General features: G+C 41.5%; 1 protein-coding gene across 1 annotated transcript in view; it reads left to right on the top strand.

Moving 5' to 3' along the window:
* Positions 1 to 12,225: 12,225 nt before the first annotated feature.
* The window catches only part of Itga1 (integrin subunit alpha 1), a 146,578-nt gene continuing 135,535 nt past the window's right edge, over positions 12,226 to 23,268 (top strand). Inside the window, exon 1 of the mRNA XM_052743314.1 lies at positions 12,226 to 13,064. Coding sequence (XP_052599274.1) covers positions 13,004 to 13,064 — 61 coding nt within the window. The 5' untranslated portion in view covers positions 12,226 to 13,003. The remainder of the gene's footprint in view (positions 13,065 to 23,268) is intronic.

Raw genomic sequence — 23,268 nt, 5'->3', positions numbered from 1 at the left:
TGGCATCAATAAATAGCTCAGGACTTGCTAAGTAGAGCATTCTGGTCTCCATCATGCAATTATTTTTCTCAGTTTCACAAGTGCTGTGATTACAGATATGTGCCTCCACTCCTGTGGTATCAGTTGTCTTTTCATATGATAGACTTGTGTGGTGGTTTGTTGTTGGGGGTTTTACTCTTTATTTGGGGGGGGGCCCACCCAGCTACCAAATAAATGACACAGGGAGGCTTATTCTTAATTATGAATGCCTGGCCTTAGCTTGGCTTCTTTCTTGCCAGCTTTCTTTAACTTAACTTATCCTGGCTACCTTTTGCCTCTGGGCTTTTCTGTTCTCTTCCTTCTGTAATTCTTACTTTCACCCTGTGGCTTGCTGGTTGTGTAGCTGGGTGGCTGGACCCTGGAGTTCTCCTTCTCTGTTTGCTAGATCTCTCCTCACAGTTTTTTATATATATATATATATATGTATGTATATATATGTGTGTGTATATGTATATATATGTGTGTGTATATGTATATTTATGCACCTGCTAGCTCTGCCTATCCTTTCTCCTGCCTTGCTATTGGCCAGTTCTTTGTTAGACCATCAGGTGTTTAAGACAAGCACAGTAATACAGCTTCACAGAGTTGAACAAGTGAAACATAAACAAAAGTAGCACACTTTAAAATATTCTACTACAGTGGTTTGAATGAAAATGGCCCCCATAGGCCCATAGGGAGTGAAACTATTAGGAGGTGTGATTTTGCTAGTGTAGGTGTGACTTTCTTGGAGGAAATGTGTCACCGGAGGTGGGCTTTGAGGTCTCAGGTGCTCAAGTCAGGCCCAGTGTCACTCTCTCTTCCTGCTGCCTGCAGATCTGGATGTAGAACTCTCAGCTACTTGTCCAGCATCATGTCTGTCTGCTTGCCACCGTACTTCCTACCATGATGATAATGGAATAAACCCCTAAATTGTAAGACAGCCCCAGTTAAATATTTTCTTACAAGAGTTGCAGTGGTCATGGTGTCTCTTCACAGCAATAAAAATTCTAAGACAACTTGTACATAAAATTAGGTTTTGTTATCTTTTACAGTTATGCATGTAGATATCTTTAGTAATGTCTTTATTCCTTCATGTGAGTTTGAGTTACTTCCCAGTGTCTTTTCAGAATGGAGGGTTTCTTTAGCATTCTTTATAGAACAGGGTTACTAGCAGTAAATTCCCCAGAATTTACAGACCTCAGAACATCTGGATAATTTTGTTGCACTTGGTTAAAAGTTGTTTTCTTTTAGCTGTTTGGCTATTCTATTCTGACCATCATGATGTCTCATGAGAAATGATTTGTCAGTCTTAGAAACTCTGTATACAGAAGGAGTATGTTTGCTATTTTATTATGCCCCTTCTCTTTGACTTTTGACAGTTGACTGTGAATCAAAATGTGAATCTTTATGGCTTTCACATAGTTGGAGTTCATCGTCCTTTTTAAATATGAATTTTTAAAACTTTTCATCTTATTTGGAAAGTTTTCAGATAGTATTTCAAGTCTACTTCCCTTGTTCTGATTTCTTCTTTTCTGTGATTCTCATCATGAATATATGAATAGTGTCTCTGTTTCTTCCTTCCTTCCTTCCTCCTTTCTTTCCTCCTTTTATTTATTCATTCATTTTCTTCTCTCTTTCCTCTTCTACACACTGTATAATCTCAGTTGGTCTATTTGCAACTGACTAATTCTTCTTTCTGCCAATTCAAATCTGTTGTTCAGTTCCTCTTGTACTTTTTTATTTTCAGATATTGTACCTTTCACCTTCTTTTTTTGAAGATTATTTTTAATTATGTGTAGGTATGGGTGTCTGCACACACGTACAGTTGTCCTATGAGCCAAAGGTGGTATCCAATTCCATAGAGCTGGAGTTACAGAAGGCTGGGAGCTATCTGACACAGGGGCTGAGAACAGAATTCTTAACCACTGAGCCGTGTCTCTACCCCCAACCTTTCAAATCCTTAATTTCTATTATAATATCTCGTTTTTGATATATTCTAAATTTAGTAAGACATCATTCACCTATATTATTTTATTCATTGCACTTTTGTTAGTATTTTAAAACTTAACATTTTTTTTCTTTGTTGTGTGTGGCATATACCTTTAACCCTAGCACTAGGGAGATAGAGGCAGAAGAATCTCTGTGAGTTAGAGGCCAGCTCAGTTTACATAGAGAGTTCCAGGCCAGCCAGGGCTACATTGTGAGACTTATCTCTAAGTAAGTAAGTAAGTAAGTAAGTAAGTAAATAAATAAATAAATAAATAAATAAATAAATTTTCTTTGTGAATAGTTTTATTTGTGAAACCTACTTTAAAGTTTTGTTTTGTTTTGTTTCCTAACAAGCCCAAAGGTAGCAAGGGTTTCCGATTGTTGGTCAAGAGAATGGGAGCTGAGTTGTATCCCAGGCTTAGGGTGGAGACAAAACTTTCTGAATGGCCAGGGAGATTGTAAGATTACTATCTAGCAGGAGCCTTTCTGATAATGAACAAGGACATACCATTGTCCCCTCCCTTAAGAGTTCACCCAAATGGGCCTGTCAATCACCTGGGCAGGAAAGCAGGCTGCAGGAAGCTATCTCTCTGTTCCAGAGATTTTATAGAAAACAGTACAGGGCCTCTGGGTGTGGTGGTACACAGCTGCAGTCCCAGCCCTCAGGGGGCAGACAGGAGTATCAGAAATCCAACGCCTACACTGGAAGTACGCTTGCTAGCAATACAACTGTTGAGCGTGTAGATCAGCGTTTTGGAGTGTTTCGTGTTACCTTATAACAAATCTTACCTATCTTCTACACTACAGACTGTAGCTTTCACCTGAACTGCTGAAAAACTGATCACAAAGACCAGGGAGCCTGCCAAGGTGAGGCCAAAGAGAGATCCTGGTCACATCTCAATTTAGATTGAGGAGAGGATAATAAAAATGCGTTAGAAGATTTTTAAGAAAGATTAACGTAACTATCTAGTTATTGAACAAGCGCTGAGACACTGATTCAGCTAACTCCATTGTGTTTCCTTTACTTTCACTCCCTCTCTGAGTCAACCCTTTTCTGTAATTCATTTGAATTCTAGGTGTCAGGTTCTGGGGCCTGCTAGCACACCAAAGGGCATGCTGGCATCCGGGCTCCTTAGATACCTGTGGCTCTTCTCACCCCACCCCCAACTCTAAATTTCTGCAGCTCCTGGGCTTCCTTCTCTCCTCCAGCTTTACTTTCTCATACAACCCTGCTGCCTCGGCCATGGGCTTTCTTTGTTCTCTCTCCCTATTCTCTTCCTCTCTTTGTGTCCTCTCTTTTGTCTTCCTCTTCCAGCCCCCTCTCTCTTGGTCATCCCTTTCTCTTCCTCTCTAGATACTCCCATCCCCCTCATGGCCCTGTCCAGACTGCTATCCATGTTCAATTTGCTACTTTCTCTCCCTACTCTGGACTCTTCCAGATGCCTCTGGCTGTTCTCTCCCTCATGTCTTTAATAAAAACCTTCCCTTCAACAGTACCTTGGATTGGTCACATGCTCAATTTATACACTAGGAGTAGTAGGTTTAGTTGATAAGCATATTAGGACAAGAGACTGAACATACCCCTAGCCACAAGAGTCCCATGATGAGATCGTCCAAAGCAGATCAGTTACCCCAGGAGGGGACTAAAGAGACCCTGAAGCAGCGAGGATCTCTCTTTCCTGGAATTTTGCAGAACCAGTCTTGAGATAATGATCAACCAGGTCAAGCTTGATCAAGACTGCCTTCAGTGGCAGCTGTACAAATCCTCCAGTTTATACAAATCTCCAACCTTTTGTCTTTGCTCCCTTCTATGGAACCTCAGTGTCCTCAAATCAGGTCTGGATACCTGAATTTCTTCATCCCTGTCATCATGCTAATTAAAACCTCATTCACTGTGTCACCACTGCTCATTTCTTTGATTGACAGGTTGGATAGGAGGCCACAGCTAGTCTGTTGGGATCTTTGGACTTTCACTCTGAGATTCCAGTAGCATTATGATGCAGCCAAGTGCCAAACACACATTGCTTCTAGCTTTTCAGGCTTTGTTTCTCAACACTTAAACGTCCATTTTTGCAAAATACAAAAATAATCATTTTCAGTCTAGTTAATACAATTTGGCTCTTGGTAAATATATGTGGCTACTTTTCCTCAGTTGCAACTCAAGGTGGAGACCTCAACAGGGTTTGTTAGTCGTAGAAAAACATACATAGGTGGAAGAAAATAATTGTTTTCCTCTTGACTCCACCAACACTCATTCATGTATTCAAGTCTTTAGGTTGCTTCAGGCAGCCTACAATATTAAACCCTGGGCTATTGTCACTGGTAGTCCTGTGTATTACTGAGGTCATAGCTGGGTCAACATAAAAAGCTAGCTATACCGAATCCTGATACAAATGATGTTTTCTGTTTATTCACATAGCAAAGGGTGAATGGCAGCTTGAAGAGGATTCTTTGATATTGCCATTGTTCTGATCTTGTTTATAGAGCTTTTCTAGGAGAGACTGACAACAGACTTCCTGGTATTCTGGCTCTTACAAATTTTTCTCCCTCTCTTTCTGAGATGTTCCCTGAACAATAAATGGAGGAGCTATGATGTAGATACAGCCTTTGTGGCTGAACTCCCAATGATCTGTTGATCTCAACAGATGTGCCACTTGTGGTTTTCTGTGATGGTCTCCATGTGCTCTAGAGAGAGGCTTCTTTGATCAAGGTGGGTAGTTACACATTTACGTATAAGGATAAAATTTAGAATGTAGCAAGACATTATGATGTGGGAAACAGATTAGTGGGGAGGGGGTTTTAGTTGGGGAGGAGGAAAGGAAGTCAATACTGAAGGAGGAGGGAAAAGCCGATGTTGCTTAATTTTTCTTTTTTTTTGATTGAAAGGGTTCAACAACTTTATGTATCTCTTATTACAAGAACCTACTATTTTAGTCACATACTCTCCCTTTATTGATTTATGGCTTCCTTTCGTATCTCAGTAGACCGTGAATAAAAGAAAAACTCAATTACAGGGATCAGGAGAGGACAACACTAAATTACATTTTAAGATTGGAGCCTGTGATGGTTTATATTGATTGGCAACATGTCAGCATCTTCTTGAAGTCAAACACACCTGTCTGGAGAGATTTCATGAATTAGATTGATTGTGAGTGGTACCGTTCCCTGGGCAGAGGTCCCTGACTGCCTGAAAAGGAGAAAGTGAGCTGAGCAGTAACACTGATAGCTCTCTGCTCTTCCATTGCGGAGACAATGTGACCAATTGTCCTCCAACTCCTGCTACCCTGTTGTCCCTGCCACAATGGATCATGTTCCCTCCAACAGCAATCAAGCCTTTCCTCCCCCACCATGATGGACCATGTTCCCTCCAACAGCAATCAAGCCTTTCCTCCCCCATCATGATGGATCATGTCCCCTCCAACAGCAATCAAGCCTTTCCTCCTTCAGGTTGCTGCTTGTTAGGAATTTTGTCATAATGATGGAAAAAGTAAATACAGAAACTTGGTCCTGAGCAATGGAGCCATTAATGTCATAAGGAAGATCACGTGGTTCTTAAGCCTTTGAACTGACTTGGGTGAAGATTGTGGAAGAATTTGAAACTTTGGTTTGGAAAAGTCCAAGAATGCTGTAAAGAGAGCTTAAAGGACCATGCTGGTGTGAGTTGAGATAACAAGAATGTTGAGAGAAATGTGGACAGTAGAAACCTGGTGCCTAAGGAAGGGAATGAGCACTCTACCAAGAACTGGGCTGGGGTCAATTCTAATAGTATTCTGACAAAGAATGCATCCACCTGTGTTCTGAAAACCTGAGTGAGAATGAAGTTTAAAATTATGGATGAATTAATTTTGCTGTGGGATGTCTTTCTGTATGCTGTTAATATTTATGGCTCCCATTGGATAAACAATAAAGCTGTTTTGGTCTATGGCAAGAAAGCTTACAGCCAGGTGGGAAATCCAAGCAGAGATACAGAGAGAAGGGTAGAGTTGTGAGAGACGCCAGCCCTCCACCAAAGGAGAAGCAAGATGTCAGCAGACCACCGGTAAGGCCATGACCACATGGCAACATATAGATTTATAGAAATGGGTTAATTTAAGTTGAAAGAGCTGGCTAATATAAGCTGGAGCCATAGACCATACAGTTTGTAATTAATATAAGCCTCTGAGTGATCATTTTATAAGTGGCTGTGAGAGCTCAGGTGGAGAGATTCATCCAGACTGTGGGGCTAGGCGGGACTGAGAAACTTCTGACTGCATAATTTGGCAGAGGAAATATCAAGACAGGATGTCATTCGGGTTGTGTCATAGTTACTGCTCACTGCTATTACCCCAGGTCTTTAGTGTGAGACAGCAAGGAGTAGAACAGACAGAAGTATTAGAAAAATGTGAAGTTTGGCAAGGAAAGACATATATTTTAAAGTTTGGGACAATGAAAATTTAGATGGCCAAGTATCTGTCATTGTAGATTAGTGTCATTAAAGAAAAATGAGTCACTCTGCACTGAGACAAAAAGGGGTAAGTGTCTTGAGGGCAAGACCTCACCAACTGAAGTCTCCATCCTGTGAAAATCCCGTCATTCAAAGGGAGAGAATTCAGACTGAGGATGCTGCTGAAGGGATTCCCTGCTCAAGAACAACTGTCCAGGGAAAGCGTTTTCCCAGGCTTGGCCTGGACAGCACCCAGAGACCAATGCTACTGTGTCCCAAGGGTGCCAGGCTACATCTTGAGCTGGCAGCATCACTCATATGGTGCTTGTTTGGCAGGCATGAGAGATGCAAGAGTGAGGGGGTCATGGGGTCCTTCTCTGAAGTGCCCAATGCTCTTTTTGTCTGTAAAATTCCCCACTCACTTCCCCCAATTCTAAACTTCTTTTTTTTTAATCTGCGTTTATTATCTTTAAGGGATAACATCTCATTTTTTTCCTGTTGATTTTACTTATCCTCTATTCTTTATTCTTGGGTCTGATACAATTAGAAAGCCTATCCCATGCACGTATTTCTAGATAGCTTCTGAATTTACGTGATAGGGCCTAACAATTCAACATCGGTGAATCCTTCAGAGATGGATTCAGAAGAGGCTTCCCGGTGTGTCAAAGTAACTTGATGAATGTTGGAAGGAATTACACAAGGTCAAATGCTGGAGGAAAAAGGTCAGTGGTGGACTGTCTTGATATATATTTTAGAATAGTACAGCAGAGCATGACTTGTAAAACAAGCTACTTAACTGTTATTTCAGGACCAAGCAATAAGCTTCTCTTCCCTTGATATACTTTTCTTTTTAAGATACAGACAAAGGATATTTTCCTACAAATGTGTTTAATGACCCAATCCTGCTATAAGGAATATCGATGCTTTTATTTTCTTGTTATCATAGTATTTTAACAAAACAAACAAACAAACAAAACCTTGCTTTATTCAACTTTTTAGAAGTTGGAAAAGGGGAACCTGGTCAAACAACCCCCAAACTGCCTAAATGCATAATGTAATACAAGAGCACAAACTAGTATTTCAAGTTAAGGGACCCAGCAGTGCAGCCCAACTCTTTCTGGCCATCATCACTTTTTCTTCTGAGTCAGAGAGTGCCACGAATGGAATATTCCTGCCAGGGTACCACCCTGGCCCAGCCTCTCTGCTGCAGCATGGTGTGTCACTCATGTTGAAGCCTGCCAATAAGTCAGGGGAAGTCATATACAGTGTTAAGAGCTCAACTAACCTCATCAGGATTCTAACGTCAAGGATTATGTTTTTTTCCTTTTGTACCAGTTGCCCAAATGCCTTTGGACAAGGTTTCTGGCACAGACATGTTCAGGAAATAGGGCGGGAGGAACACCTATTTAAGTGAAAAAACACTCTGGCAAGAAAGTTACGCAATAACAGAAAACAAATGGTTGGCCAGTGGTGAAGTTAGAGCTCCACATCCCTTGCACTTGATTTGGTCATAGAGGAACAATAATGAATTTTCAAGGTGTAACAGCGTTAATGAATCTAGGCTGCGTAACTTAATAGGCTTAAAACGAAGCAAGCTGATGGTAGACTTGAGGGCCGGCTACTTATTTTCTGTTTCCAGTTACAAGTGAAAGAAGTTAATGGACAGCAGATTTACAGTGGAACAACAACTGTGCTGCTCATTTTCACCCCAGAAGAAAACAGCGCTGAAGCTCAGTCCCCCGCAGAACTTTTTCAAAGACTGAGTCGGCTGCACACTTTACCTATGTGGGTTCTCCGTATCAGCAAGCATCACTGCACTTGCCCTGGGGAATGCTTCCCTGGTTGCTTACATATTGAAATGATAAAATCTAAAACTTTATGGAATCATTGTAAAAGGAAAAGCAGATCTAGACAATTCTGCCACTCAATCCTTCGAGTGAGCAATGAGTGAGATGAAGGTACATTTTGATGATACCTTAAACATTTGCAGTGAAGGGTACTGGAGGAAGTGGTATAGGTTTTGTTCAGTGGTATAGCCATAGATAATGTTCCATTTTTTCAGTAAATACCCACCCCCTCCCATACATTCATGCAGCTACCATAACTAAACTCAGTGTGTCGCATATACAAAAACATATGAAAGTGGGCAGGGAGGACTTGGTGGATTCAACGGTTTCAGCAGGAGTTGGAGGGGAATGAGAGGAAAAATAGGGGGTGAAAGTGATCAGAATTCATTATTTACATGTACAAAATTTTCAGAGAATTTTTTTAAATAAAAAAATAGCATGAAGCAAAAAAAGTATTTGATAGCTCAGCATGGATTTTTCTTTAAAAAACATCGTTTTTAATTTTTCTTAGATTTTTTTTATTTTGGAACAAACTTTAAATTATTTATTATTGAGCGCAAGTTGCAACACCTTCCGAGTGGGAGCACTTCCTTACCCTGTGGCATTAGGCTTTGCTGTGTGAACCCTCCTACTTCCAAAATCTTGGTGACACTTGCTATTTTTGCTTTCAAAAAAATCCATTTGACAGCTATCTGGTTTGAAAAGCAAATTCATGCCAATGTTATAATGGTTTGGTATCTTAATCTACACCCATCTCGTAGGCAAATCTTCTGGATAATTCCATAATTTCCAGCAAATATGACCAAGTAATTTAAGAAAAAGTAAGAGTCGATGGAGATTTTTTTTGAGGTTAAAGCACTAAAGTTCCGCTTCTGATGGCCATCACACTGCAATTTTTTCCTTCAGGGCCCGTCACACACAGGGGCTGCCTAGCTTTCCACTGTTAAACTAGTGACAGTTCTTCTGCCATGGGGAAGAAGACTGTTTAGTAGCTCGTGAGCACTTAACGCAATCAAAGTGTTTCACTGGCTGCTTGTACATTGCCTCATTTAATCCATCAGTCTTCAGGGAGAGGAATTATTCCCATCATTAGAAAACTATGGTGGCACACACCTTTAACCCCAGTACTCAGGAGGCAGAGGCAGGCAGACCTTTGTGAGTTCAAGGCCAGCCTGGTGTGCATAGTGAGTTCTGGGACAACCAGGGCTGTTACACAGAGAAACCCTATCTGAAAAAAAAAAAAAAGAAAGGAAGAGAAAAAGAAAACCTAGGCTATTTTTCAGTGTCATATAGCTATGGTACTGTGATTCCAGAGCTTGAGTTTAGGAACTCAATTGCTCCAGAACTTTAGTAATTTTATACTAAATATATTATACTAAATATTTATTTAATATAAATTTATTTATTTTAAATTTATATCCTAAATAAATTTATTTAGTTTAAAAGTAAATGAATATATATTTATACTATGAATATATATATTTATACTAAATGACACTAGTGGATTAGACTAAGTCCAACATAAACTTTAGGGTAAAATCTGTGTGTTTGTTTTTTAAGACAATGCACCAGTAGTATCAACTGTCTTAGTTACTTTTTCTATTGTTGTGATAGGAACCCATGACCAAAGCAACTTACAGAAGAAAGGGTTTGGTTGGGGGTTTGCAGTTTCAGAGGGTGAGAGCCCACGACAGTCATTATGGGGAGCAGGGCAGTAGGCAGGCAGGCAAGATGCTAGAGCAGTAACTGAAAGTTTTCAACTTGATCCACAATCACAATGCAGAGAAAACTAACTGGGAAGGGCATGGGAGGAGCTTTTGAAACCTCAAAACCCACTACCAGTGACACACTTCATCCAACAAGGTGACACCTTCCAATCCTTCCCAAACAGTTCCACTGACTGGGGACCAAGTATTCAAACGTATGAGTCTATGGAGGCCATTCTTTTTCAAACCACTAAACCACCTATCTGGCCTCATTCCAAAGACTCAGCTTTACAAATTCTTCATCACTTTGGTCCTCAGCTTCTTACTCATTCATTTCTAAACACCAGAAGGGATCTGATCAGACCAGGTCTTGTTTAAAATAGCTAAGTATAGAGTTGGACATTTCCTGCCCAGGCTTCTCATAGAATTATTTTCTTGTAAGACCTGGCATTTCTTTTTGCTAAACTCCAGTTCACTCAATGGCCTGTCTTCTTACTAGTCAGAATAAACAAAGGAAAGTAGTGGATGTGTTTGACAGCAATTTGTATTTAAGTTTATGGTAGTCCAGAAAATGAGAATGGATTCCAATGCAATTCTCCAGCAATAGTTACTTTCCAATCTCCACATTGATTTGGTGGGAAGATCAATTAAAAATAAAAGTCATACCATACATAGCAATTCTACTGGTAGTGATCTTATCACTGCTAAGTTTTTAACTCCTTGAGGAGATACAAATATTTAAATTGGAAGGACAAGTCAGCACTCAGCAAAGAGAGAAAAAGCTCTCACTACTTACAACCTTGATCATATTACAACAATATCTTAACATTACGTTATAATAAGATGTTTACAATTTTTGTTGTGTCTAGTAAAATGCATTGTCATACACATGTGTCTGTATTTACATGCATGTGTATATACATAAACACATATATGCATATATACATACACAGACAGATCATATTTTGAAAACAAATGTTTGGGGGAAATACTATTGGGAAATTATTTATTATGAGTTTTAAGTGCCCAAGCATTAATCAATACTTATTGATTACTTTGTGAAGTCCATTGGATCATACAGAGAGGCAGAAGACACAACAGACTGAACAGGAGACATGGATGTACACCAGCAAGGCATTCTTTGGAAAGATTTTGAATGCAGGCAAGGAAGCCCAAGTAATGTCTAGTGGGAACGAACTCTGATCCCACACTGTACTATTTTTCTAGATATTTTGGTAATTCTGAAATTGGTACTGAGAGAAGACATGAACACCAAAACCAGTAAGAATGTGATATTTAATGTTTGCTACATCATCACTTGAAATGTATGTGGGAAAGGGAATTCCTTGCCAATGGTCTAATGGGTCACGGTAATGATGTTAGATAGCCTTCAGCCTTTGAATTCTGCTGTTTTTGAGAGAGGGTCTCACTCTGGGGTCCAGGCTGCCTCTTGAATCTGCAGTCCTCCTGCCTCGGGTTTTTGAGCGGTGGGATAACAGGCATGTGCCTCCATACCTGACTAGCTCACCCTATTCTTTATCATTAAACTTCCTTGACATTAGTCCTTCCCCCGTGGAGCTGCCGTATTTCTCTATTTGGCATTTACCCGGTGATGCCTGTGGGCTTCTCCAGGCCCCTCCAGCTGTGTGCGCCCCCCAACCCCTGTGCTAGCTGCTTGGTCGTCTAGACAGAGGGCCCTCCTTCGGGTGGCACGTCTGCTTGGTCCTCTTCTTGCTAGACAGAGATGTTCCAGTATTTGCTGACTTGGACTGATTTCTGCAAAGGCCTCTAACCACAAACCCACCCCATCCATTCCTTTCTCTTCTTTGAAATTCTCAAAAGTGTGAAGGCACTTGAAAACGGCATGTATTTGTTGAAGCTAATACGAATCTTGAGTGACCAGCCAAGAGAAGCCAACGAACTCCGGGCCACCTCTCCTAGACAGAAGTAACATGAACGGATTTACTATGCATTCATATAAGAAGGAAACAAAACAAAAACAAAAACTATAACAGTACCTTGAGTTCTCTATTAGAGTCAGTCCCCAGTGTTCAAACATCCTAATTTAGCTTAGACAAAATAGCCCACATTCCATTTCCTCCCCACCTCTGTTTCCCTAACCCTTCCTTGCCCACCCAGTCTAGTTTCTCCTTTTTCCTTTTGCCACAGTCTTATTCTTCCTCCTCCTCACCCCCCCGTCCCCCCCCGCCAAAAAAATAAAACCTTATCTACAACTTCCTTTAATCAGGAACCTTCTTAAAAGAGTCAAGCTCTCCTCAACTGAAAGCAAAGCCCTCTGCGAAGCTTGTCTGTGGTGAGGACGCCCTGGGGGATGAGAAGGCTCCAAAGCCAAGTCCAGGCGTCCTCTGGCAAGAAAGAGGTTTATCCGACACGCTGACTTCCTTGCGAGTCTGATCCCTTCTGCGCAGCTGGACACAGGAAAGCAGCCTCCCTTCGTGGAGTAAAAGCCCGGGCACTTTCAAAGTGCCCTTCCTACCCAGATCCGGGAGAAGTCCGGGCACGAAGGCGGGGCCATTAGGGTGGCTGGCGACACCCTCCTGAAAGTCCAGCCCCGCCTTCCCACCACCTTAGGGATTTGGTACATGAAGCAAGATCGCCCTCTCAGTGAAAGGCAGATGTCCCTTTAAGGTTTGCTTTGCCGTTGCCTGTGTGGACTTTAGCCTAAACACGGTCCCGCGAAGTTGGCTTTATTTGTCCATGTCTCGGATCGAGGCTGGGACGCTGCCAGGGAGATTTCAGAGACCCAGCGCTCGAAGGGGCGGGAGATGTGGCAATCGGTCTGGGATGTGAAAAGCGTGGAGCGAGCTTAGAGGCAAAACACAGGAAATCACTCCTCCACGGCTCTTGGGCGCTGCAGCCGCTGGGGCCACTGCTGGACACCCGCGGAGACCGCCCGAGTGACCCACAGCGCAAGGCACCGGCGTGCCCAGCTCCTGCCAGCTCCTGCCAGCTCCTGCCCAGGAACCCGCACGTCAAGGGAGCTTGCAGCCACTCCAGCCATGGTCCCCAGGCGCCCTGCCAGCCTAGAGGTCACTGTAGCCTGCTGCTGGCTCCTCACTGGTGAGCGACCCTGCTTTGCTGATCATCTCTGGTGGGGCTTGGTGGGGACTCTGGTGAGGGGTGACATACACAGAAGAGGGTCAGACCGGAGAGACCTTCAGGTAGACCAGCCAGGTCAGAGGACTGAAGGGAGCGCCTGCGGCCAGCCCAGAAGTGAGGGAGGCAGTGCCTAGAACTTTCCAACTACAAGAGGCTTTTCAAATTTAAGTTGTTTTTACGATGTAAGCTGTGTTTTAGGTATTTGAATTTTTGAAAAGGAAAGTAACCGTGGATGCCTGATTAGTGTGCAAAGTTCCTGCCTTAGGGTTGCTCAGAAGTGGACTTTATAGCATTTTCTTCCTGTTTAATATTCAGGACCTTTTCTGCTACAGAACAAGGAAAGACAGGCATGCCAGGCAAAACCTGTCTCAATGTGACATTTCTACATTAGCTCGGAACGTTTAGTATACAAAGATCACAATGCAGTCTTTCAAATATAAAATGTAGTTTTCAGAAGACTTAGTACCCTAGAAATGCAGTGTTATACCCAGCTGCCAGAAACTGGGAGCATTTTGGATTTTCCAAATGGAAGCGGTAGCTAGGGTCACAGCCTTTGCAGTAGTTACCAGTTGGGGAGGTGAAACTTAGCTGGTGGGGGAGTGAAATGGTAGAAGCATTAAGCAACTTATTATCACCTCATCAGTCCTTTAATTAGTGGTTGTCTTTAATATGCCATGATATCCTATGTCTGATGTTTCTACTGTTGGTATGATTAACTAGTTAATTTCACGGTTGACTATTAACAGTTAACCCAGCAGTGGATGGCTAAACACTGAGAACCCTTAAGTTTACTTAAGAATGGATTATCGGCAAGCCCATTTTTTCTCGTAGCGAAGTGGGTGTGGGGAGTTAATAATGAGCTAATCTTTTCTCCTACTGAAGTGGTGTGGGGAGTGAATAATGAGCTATGGGCTTTCTCGTCCACACATTTCTCACTCCTCAGGAAATGTCCAATAATCCGAACAGTGGTAACTTCGGAACAGCAATCCAGGCCAGGGAGTGGTTTAACCTACTACTCATTGCCCCGACCCTTGATGGAACCCATGACCTGTGTGTGGTTCCTTTGCAACCTGAACCTTCAGAGATGTATCTTGTTGTTTTGCCAAATTTGAATTATTTACTAATTACTCAAGCTATATCTTTTCTTTTCTTTTTCACATTTTACCCAACATTAAGTCAGTGCAGAAATGAGGGCTGTGTATTCTCGAAAAGAATGACAGTTTTCCAAAGAGGGGCGGGAATGATGGAGGAACAATTTCAAGTATACATTGGTGCAGCTTGCCTTGCTGAATCCAAGATGAGAATTAGAGGAGAAAAATCAGTAGATGTTTCTAAAGTAAGTTCAGATTTTTTTTTTTTGTATACTATTCAGAGCATTATTGACCCAGGGAGGGCAGGTTTCTTATGCGTAGTGTATTTATGTCCATTTCACAAGATGGCATTAAGGATCTCAGGTCTGACTTTTCTCTTAACAATTGCTCATACTTGGAAACCTCTCACCAATTCATGGAACCCGTAGTTATTCTGGAGTCTTAGACATACTTGTGAATGATGTTAGAGAGCTTATGTTGTTTTCCAACCTTTAACCCTTTGTATATATTTAAGTAGATCATCTGTGGTAGTTCATGGTTGCCTCTCAGATAAAATCCAAAATTCTCAACAAACTGCCCAAATCCAGGACCCTGCGTCCGTTTCCTATCACTGCTGTAACAAGTTGCTATGGATTTATTGGCTTAAAAGGAGATATTTACTATTTCACGGTTCTGTAGGTTTTAAGTCACACTGTGATAAAATCAAGGTCCCCCCAGAGCATTTCCTGTGGAGGCCCTAGAGGAAAATGGGCTTCCTTGCTGCTTTCCACTTTATGTGGCCACCTGCACGTCTTCAGAACTAGGAGTGCAGATTTTCAGTCTTCCTCTCCGAATCTGCTTCATGGTCACATCTTCTCCAAATCTACCTGCCCAGGGTCCCTGCATGTATTGGGTATGTCTCTCCAGATCTCTGTTCAATTACATCTGCCAAATCCGTTTTCTTATCTAAGGTAACATACTCAGCATTCATGGACTAGAGCAAGGGCATCTTAGATGGGCCACTATTATTCTGCCTATCACAACCCTTAAACAGGGCTCCCATCTCATCCAGTCACATTTCCTTACTTTGCTCATAATCCTCTTGCTGTTCTTGCCCCTGTGGATACAATCTTGTCGTTTGATTCATCTACAAAAGAACCCCACCCTTCCTTCCCACTACCCCTTGCCTTCTAAACAAACTCTCACCGGCTTTCAAAGCTATGCATAGAGCACAACAAACTACTACCATTCCAATAATCTTCCCAAGGATTTACAACTTCTTGTGTTAGTTTCTTCCAACGTACATTAAACAATTTGCCAAGAAAAAAATTCTCATTTACATCCAAATAAAGTCCTTTTCATTGTTTTATACATGTCAGAGTCCTAGTGTAATATATGGCAAAAACAGAGGATTTAACTGAAGGGAGTCTCATAAGCAGACAGCCTGGAGGAGGCCTTAAGGGAGCCAATAAAGGTAGAGCACCTGGGATAAGACGAGGTAGATAGACATCACAGGAAGCAGCAGAGGGGAAAGAAGGCTGGAAGAACCTGGATCCTGGAAGGAGGCTGCTGTATCAGATCAGTGGTGACAAGTAGACTGCAACTGGACCAAAAATGAAGTTCAGCCAAGAAGTAATAGAGGAAATAGAGACCTTCGCCCTCTCCCTATAATATCTTGCCCATTGCTATCATTGAAAATATTCAAATGGTTAGATCCAGCCTTCCAGATAGATGATGATTATAGTAAGTAGCACAGACTAGCACTGGAACTTACTACATGAAAGGCCCTGGGCCAAGAACTTTGTAATGTTTTATCCTCATCTAAAAAAGTTAAGGTTTACATGAACATCTCTTAGATTTTGAAGATGGAACCCAACAAAAAAGTACTGAGATTAATTGCACTTGGCCAGAGTCTCACAGCTGATAAGTGACAAATTACATCAATTCGCACCTCTGACCTCAAGTTTCCGGCTGTGAAAAGAGCCTAAATACAAGTTCATATTCCTCTTGTTCTCAATTAAGTGAGTAAAACGCAAACACAAATGCCTAAAATACTTTGGTAAAGAGCTATCTAGTTAATGAAGAAAGTGTCATTTCCATGATTTTTAGATGTACAATGAAATTAGATGATAGCACACTCTACCTTAAATAGAATCTAAACAAGATTACTTCTACCTAAACTGGGGGGAAATTTGTCTTACTCATTATGATGTCTATAAATATAATAATGAATCCACTGGGACATGTTCATTTGTTTAGTTACAAGGCAATGAGAATAACACACACACATATATATCAGCTTGTTTTGTTCTAGGTGGTCTTGATGCTAATATTGATGGTCAATATTAAGTAAAACCTAACTCTCGACTGTCTCTGAGGGCTACATTTTCATGAGATGATTAGATCATGTAGGTTCTCACTTGATGGTTTAGTCAACTGATGGATGTAAAATTTGAACAAATTACTGAGAGGTGGTGGGACTTGCTGTGTGGTTGCAGGAAGGAGGTCCCTGGAGAGGTGTCCTTGGGGACTGTAGCTTGCCCCCAGTGTCACTGTTTTATATCCACCACGATGGGAACTGCTGTTCTACTGTGGCCTGCTGGCTGTGGCCTGATACCTTTGTGACCCTGAGCCAAGATAAACAATTCCTTCAGTTGTCTCTGTTAGGTGTTTAGTCACAGTAAACAGGAAAGCAACTAATGCAGTAAATCTAGCTATGTAATGCCTGAGCTCTGGAGCCAGGTCTGATCGCTGCTGATGTTTTACCTCTGTAGACAGATGCTCCTCTGCCTTCCTTCCTCTGCCCGCAACCCCTAAAACTGCCCATTGAGATTAATAACTGGCCGAATTGTCTTGTACCCCATAAAACATTTTAATAGAATAAATTGGTTGTTTGAGACATTTTTCTGAGAGTTAGTATCCAAGCACTAGTCTTCATAACTGCTCTTCTGACACAAGAAACACAAAATTGTGTATTTGAGTGCGTGTTAAGCAACTGGGATGAAAGACATTTTGGAATCATTGCCACAGTGCTAAAATCAGAATAGATTGCCTATTCAGGGCTGTCTGTGACTGGAGAATTGTATTCATTCTCAAAATGAGTACAGCAAAGTATCAAGAGATGCAAATGAGATGGATATATTCCTTTCCTCGACATTTCTGAACTTCTTTCAGACTTCTTTCGTGTGCCAACCCTTCTGAAGTTGCCTCTGGGCCTTTATGGAAGCAGTTACTCCCTCTGCTATGGACCATTAATTCCCACACAAATGTGATTCCCAAGCTACTCAAGGAGTTGGACTATCCCTCCTTCCTCAGACACAAGTGTGTCCCAGCACCTTGTTTCTATAAAAACACTCCACCATACGACATGATAAGGAAATATGTAGCTGTCTGTCTTCCAGCTTATTGTATGCTCTGTGAGTGCTGTGTGTCTTTTCTATTAACCTTAGTGCCTAAGAATAATTGACACTTTTACTCAATAAATCATAAAATAACAGACTATAGACAAACTTATAAACTACTTAAACGATGAGCCTGTCCCTTTAAGTATATTCTTGTCTATATGTAACCAGATTTCTATTTGACTGAGTGGATAATACCACTGTTAGGTCTCAAACTTGGGACAAATGGCTAACTGAGGTGCCTATTTAACATATCAGAGGAGACCTGGCCTCCAGATTCTCCCAGCATCTCTCAATTCCTTACCTGTTACAGGGTATGTCTGGCATATGCCGAAGTCTACCCTCAACTTCTCCAGCCCAGGGGCTGGGCTGCCTTCTCCTAGCTCCCCTTCCCTATACAATCCAGCCATTCTGGCTACCTGGCCCTTCTGTCTACCCTTTACCCTCCTGGCCTCTTGGTATCCTGGCTGTCCCTCCTCCTCTCCTCACACGGCCTTCCTTACAGTTCCAACATACTTAGGAGAGGTCATGTCCTTTTTTTTTAAATTATTTTATTTTTCATTTACCCACCAACTGAAAGATGCACCATTTTATGTAGCACTAGACCATATGAGCACCAAAGACAAAATCAGTTTGTAATTTGCTAGGTTGTGAGCGGCATCTTATTAGGGAAATGTTAAAGGGAAGAAAATCAGACACATCCGAAGATTACAATCAACACATAGTTATTGCCAGGGCAACTTCTGTCACATTTCTTTGCAAACTGCATCTGGTTGGGACTCAGTAGTTCATGCCTTTTATTCCATCCCTCAGAAGGCAGAAGCAGGGCGATTTCTAGGATCCGAGGCCAGGCTAGTTTATATGCTAGGTTCCAAGCCAGCTAGGGCTACACAGTGAGACCCTCTCTCAAAACAAAACAATCCCCCCAAACAAAAACAGCAAAGAAAGACTGAACATGAAAACGGCGTTTTAAGATTTCGAAGCGGCTAATACAGCGTCCCTTCTAGACACAGATATGGGCACCGCCCCTCTTTTCGGTTGGTTCCTCAGCCAAGACTGTATCTGATCGAAGGCAGAACTGCCCCTCCGGCAATGGCAGCCTCACCATTCTCCCCAAACAGCTTCCCAGGCACAGCTACTTTGGGAGAAAGGGGAGAAAGTGCCGGGGCTCAGTGGCTCCGGTGGTGGCAGACTATGATCGTTCTGGCATGCCCGTGAGTGATGGCGCTGGGTGTGTATGAAGGGCCTATTTGTAATCTGATCTTTTCTGTGGCTTGAAAGGAAACTTTTAAAAGTCAGTTATGTGTTATTTAATTTTTGTTATGTCAGTAAAGTTTTAAGAGAAATAGAAATGGGTACAATCTTATGTCCAAAACCTGCTTTCTCCAAACACTTGGCCATCTGTAAACAACTAAGATACTTGGGTAAATAGAAAATGATAATTTAAATATCAGGAATAAAACCACATATTCCTGTGTGGATTATTGGAGATCTGCTGAAATAAATGCCAACTCTTAATGTTTAATAAAGCATCGAAATTGCATTAGGTCAAATGACTAAGATGATTTTCATATTTTATTATAAATTACATTTTGTGTGTACAAGCTCTCACGTAGATCAGATGAGTCTCAAACTTACTATGTAGCTGAGGATGACAGAGCTCCAGACCCTCTTGCCTCTCCGTCCCAAGTACTCACATTGCCTTAATACTAACTAAATGTATTTTGAAAATTATTCCACTAACTAGACTTTGAGGCCCTAAAATATTCGTTAAACATTTTATTATACTATATTTTGACAAAATCTTCCCGTACCACACAGGCACATACAAACAGACAGTCAGATACACGTTCACATGGGTATGGCACATACACACACTAACACACAGAGGTGGCTGGGGGGATGGTGGGTGGGTGGTGAGTGGGCATTGGACTGTTGACTTTGCCACATTAGCATTTGTAGCTAGAAGGAAATTTAAATAGTGAGTATAAGACGTTTCTTTAAAAAGTCTTCCCTCTTTTTTCCCTTTCCCTTACAATTAGCTGAAGAGCCCTCCCCGTCACACACTTAACTTTTGCTTGTTGAGGTCACCCAGGAACCTTTGTACAGTCTAAAATTGGCATATTTTCTTTTTAAAAATAGCATTTGTCCCCAGACACTCATAACCAGAGCTCTCACTGCTTACGTGTGCTGTAGAGATCACATTTCAAACCATGTATAATAAATTTAACTGTTATTTATTATTTTAAAATATTATAATACTTTGTCTTAGGAAGATGTGTTTAAAGTCACTATTTTCCTATGTAAGTACTGATACCTTTAAAACTGAAAGAGGTTTATAGACATTTGCCTTAAGTGTAATCTTGTATATGTTTTTAGTAACAGCATAAAATGCAAAGCACTTTCTTACGTTTAAGAGTTCAGTGACAGTCAGGTTAAAAACTCTAAATTAGGGGAGAATTGCTGCTCAGTCTTTCATGTGGGCCATGTTAGTGTCCATGGATTGCGTTGGGGAATAAAGAAGGTGGTCTGTGCCCTTCAGGGGCTTGTGGTCTGGAGGAGAAAATAGACACAGAGAAGAAATGTTGGGATGGACTCCCAGGGGGGCTTTAGCGAAGTTAAGTCTTGCCAGAAAGGGAAACAAAACCACAAACAATGTCCCCCTCCCCCGCCAAACCTAAATGAACAACAAGAAGATGAAGTGTTCAGCATGAAGTAGTCAAGCATGATATTCATCTTTTAAGAGCCCAGAATCCTTGTTGCCATCATGCAAATCACTCCTGGCATATTATTTTAATAGGAACTATCCCAACTCAGTAAACAAGGAGGGAGGTACCCAGGCACCATTTCATTCCCTAGCACACCTAGGAAATGTGGTATGGTAAGGAATTGCACGCAACCTGCTTTCCTTCAGAGAACTCTCCCAGGACGGTCATTTCCAATGTGATCCTGTTCAGATTCATTCTTACACTTCCTTTTGTGGGATTCTGATGTCTAGCTTCGAGCTAGGCCGTCTTAGAGATTTACCAGAGTACCTCGTTCACACAACTCTACAAATCTACCAGCTAGCACATCCCTGCTAGAACTTCATGAAGACTGTCAATATGAGAAGAGGAACAATCTGTTTGTGATACAAAGGGAAAACAAAACAAAAAGAAATGTGTACAGACTAACACGGATGGACTCCAGCTAAAACAGGCCACCCAAGTCTACCAATTCCTGATTTTACTTAAACCTTTTTTTACATCTATTTACTTTGTGCGTACATGTGTAGGGGTTCAAGTGTGCCACACAGTAGGTGTGCAGGTGAGAGGACAGCTTGCCATAGTCATTTCTGTCCTTCGAGCAGGGCATCCAACTCAGGTTTGGTAGCGGGTACCTTCAGACACACTTTGTTGTCCTGTGCGCCCAATTTATACCATTTCCTGATGCACAATCGTTCAACCCCAAATCACTAAAATGGGGTTCAGAAAGAGTCAGACTTAGATGAGTGTACAAGACCGAACACAAATATCAGAGCGGTTAGTTTCCTTAACATGACACGGCATCGCTTTAACAGCTGTAGTGTAAGCGACTGACTTTAGTTCCCTCGGTTGTCAAGTAGGAGAAATTGAGTTTCAAACAGACCGAGTGAGCCAAAAGTGACAGTGAAACTGAACGAACGGTCAGAGCCACTGTCCTCTTGACTTCCAGCCCAGTTCTTCACCTGCAGTGTCCAGAATCAGCAGACTCAGGTTGTTGGAAGGTAACAACCGTGACTTTTTTCTTCTTCTGGAAAGATTGACACGAACATGGGAGGAAAATGAGATACAATTAGAAATATTCATGAGAAGGTTTCTATTGCCAAAAGCCAATAAGTACAAATGACAACTTCAAGCAGCAACACTAAATTGTGGGTGTTTTTCTTGAGATTTTGAAAAAGAAAAAGAAAACCATCTGTAACTATCGTAGTTTTTAATGGTCATTTTTAAATGAAATGAACTACATGCAATAATGATATCGGAGTGTTACAAAGCATCTGTAAAGTTAATATAACTGTCACATTAATTAATTAAAGGTAACAAAAAATATGGAGGGGTGTAAATCCGATCATTCAACACTTTACCCCTGACTAGATTACAATTACATATGACACTCCAGGCAAAGGCCTTGGCGGGGACCATGGAAGAATACAAGAAAGAAAACATCCAGAGTTCAGAGTTCAAAAAGGCCAATGATTCAAATTGACATGGATGTGGTTTTCGGATGAGACATTTCAGCTGCCCCTTCCAGATAGGCATGAGGAACCAAGTGAACTATGAACTATGAAGGACTGAGGACAGGATGAGTGGGTAGAGGATAAAGATTCCCAGGATGTATTTGGAACAAAGGTTATTCTACTGGTGAAATTAAAAGTGCCTCAAAAAATGAGAGTGTGATATCTAAGAACATAGCACTTTGGCTTGAACACAAGGATTTGGAATTTAAACTAGAAACTACAACCCCAAGTAACTTAAAATAACAGTGTCATGACTGATTTAGAAATATACTAAAGGTAACATAAAATACGGGGAGGGGGGGTATCTGATCACTCAACACTAAGCTCAAGTAACAAAACAAAAGCAAGTAAACAAAAAGTTCCCAGCTATTCTAGCCGGTGGCAGGTGTTGCAGAGCAAAGTAACTCTTTGAGAAATACTGTACTATGTTCAACCACTGAGGAATGATATTTTAAGAGGTAGTCTAGGGCTGGGGATGTAGCTTGGTAGGCGGAATGCTCTCAAAGCTCCAGGTTTGAACCTCGTAAAAGCCTCGGGATATAGTGGCACATGCCTCTAACCCTAGTAATCAGGGGGTGAAGGCAGGAGAATCAGAAGGTCAAGGTCAGTTGGGCAGAGTGGCACACACCTTTAATCCCAGCACTCGGGAGGCAGAGCCAGGCGGACCTCTGTGAGTTCGAGGCCAGCCTGGTCTACAGAGTGAGATCCAGGACAGGCACCAACACTACACAGAGAAACCCTGTCTTGAAAAAAAAAAAAGAACGCCAGGCGGTGGTGGCGCACGCCTTTAATCCCAGCACTCGGGAGGCAGAGGCAGGCGGATCTCTGTGAGTTCGAGGCCAGCCTGGTCTACAGCACAAGATCCAGGAAAGGCGCAAAGCTACACAGAGAAACCCTGTCTCGAAAAACCAAAAAAAAAAAAAAAAGAAAAAAAAAAGAAGTAGTTCAAGGTCATCCTTTACTATATATCCAGTTAGAGGCCATCTTGGGCTACTTGAGACTGTACCTCCAAAAATAAATAAATAAATAAATAAATAAATAAATAAATAAATGAATGAATGAATGAATGAATAAATAAATAAATAAATGAATGAATAAAATCAGCTCAAAGATGTTTGCCTTACAACTTAAAAGAATCATGAAATATAAAATAGAGTCATTGTAGACTTTCTACATATCAAATTAGAAATAAATGCATGCATATTTTTAAAGTAAAGTCTTTCTCAAAAATAACAGTGTCTACCTAGACTGGGTAGAAACAGAACTGTGTGCAAAACAATATGTTTTCAAGATATAACAAATGCAGAGGAGGGGGCCCAATGCATTTCAAATTGTCTAGGTTGATTCCCAGACTGTGGATAGTGAAGTAAAGGTGTTAGCTAAAGGAGGTGGCAGAGGATAACAGCATAACTTACATTGCAGAGATGATTTCGTAT

The sequence above is a fragment of the Peromyscus californicus genome, unplaced genomic scaffold, assembly GCF_007827085.1.
Source record: "Peromyscus californicus insignis strain IS unplaced genomic scaffold, ASM782708v3 Scaffold_18__1_contigs__length_77618521, whole genome shotgun sequence".
NCBI lineage: Eukaryota > Metazoa > Chordata > Mammalia > Rodentia > Cricetidae > Peromyscus > Peromyscus californicus.
Note: the sequence above shows the minus strand (reverse complement) of the source record. Positions and strands in the feature narration are given on the sequence as shown.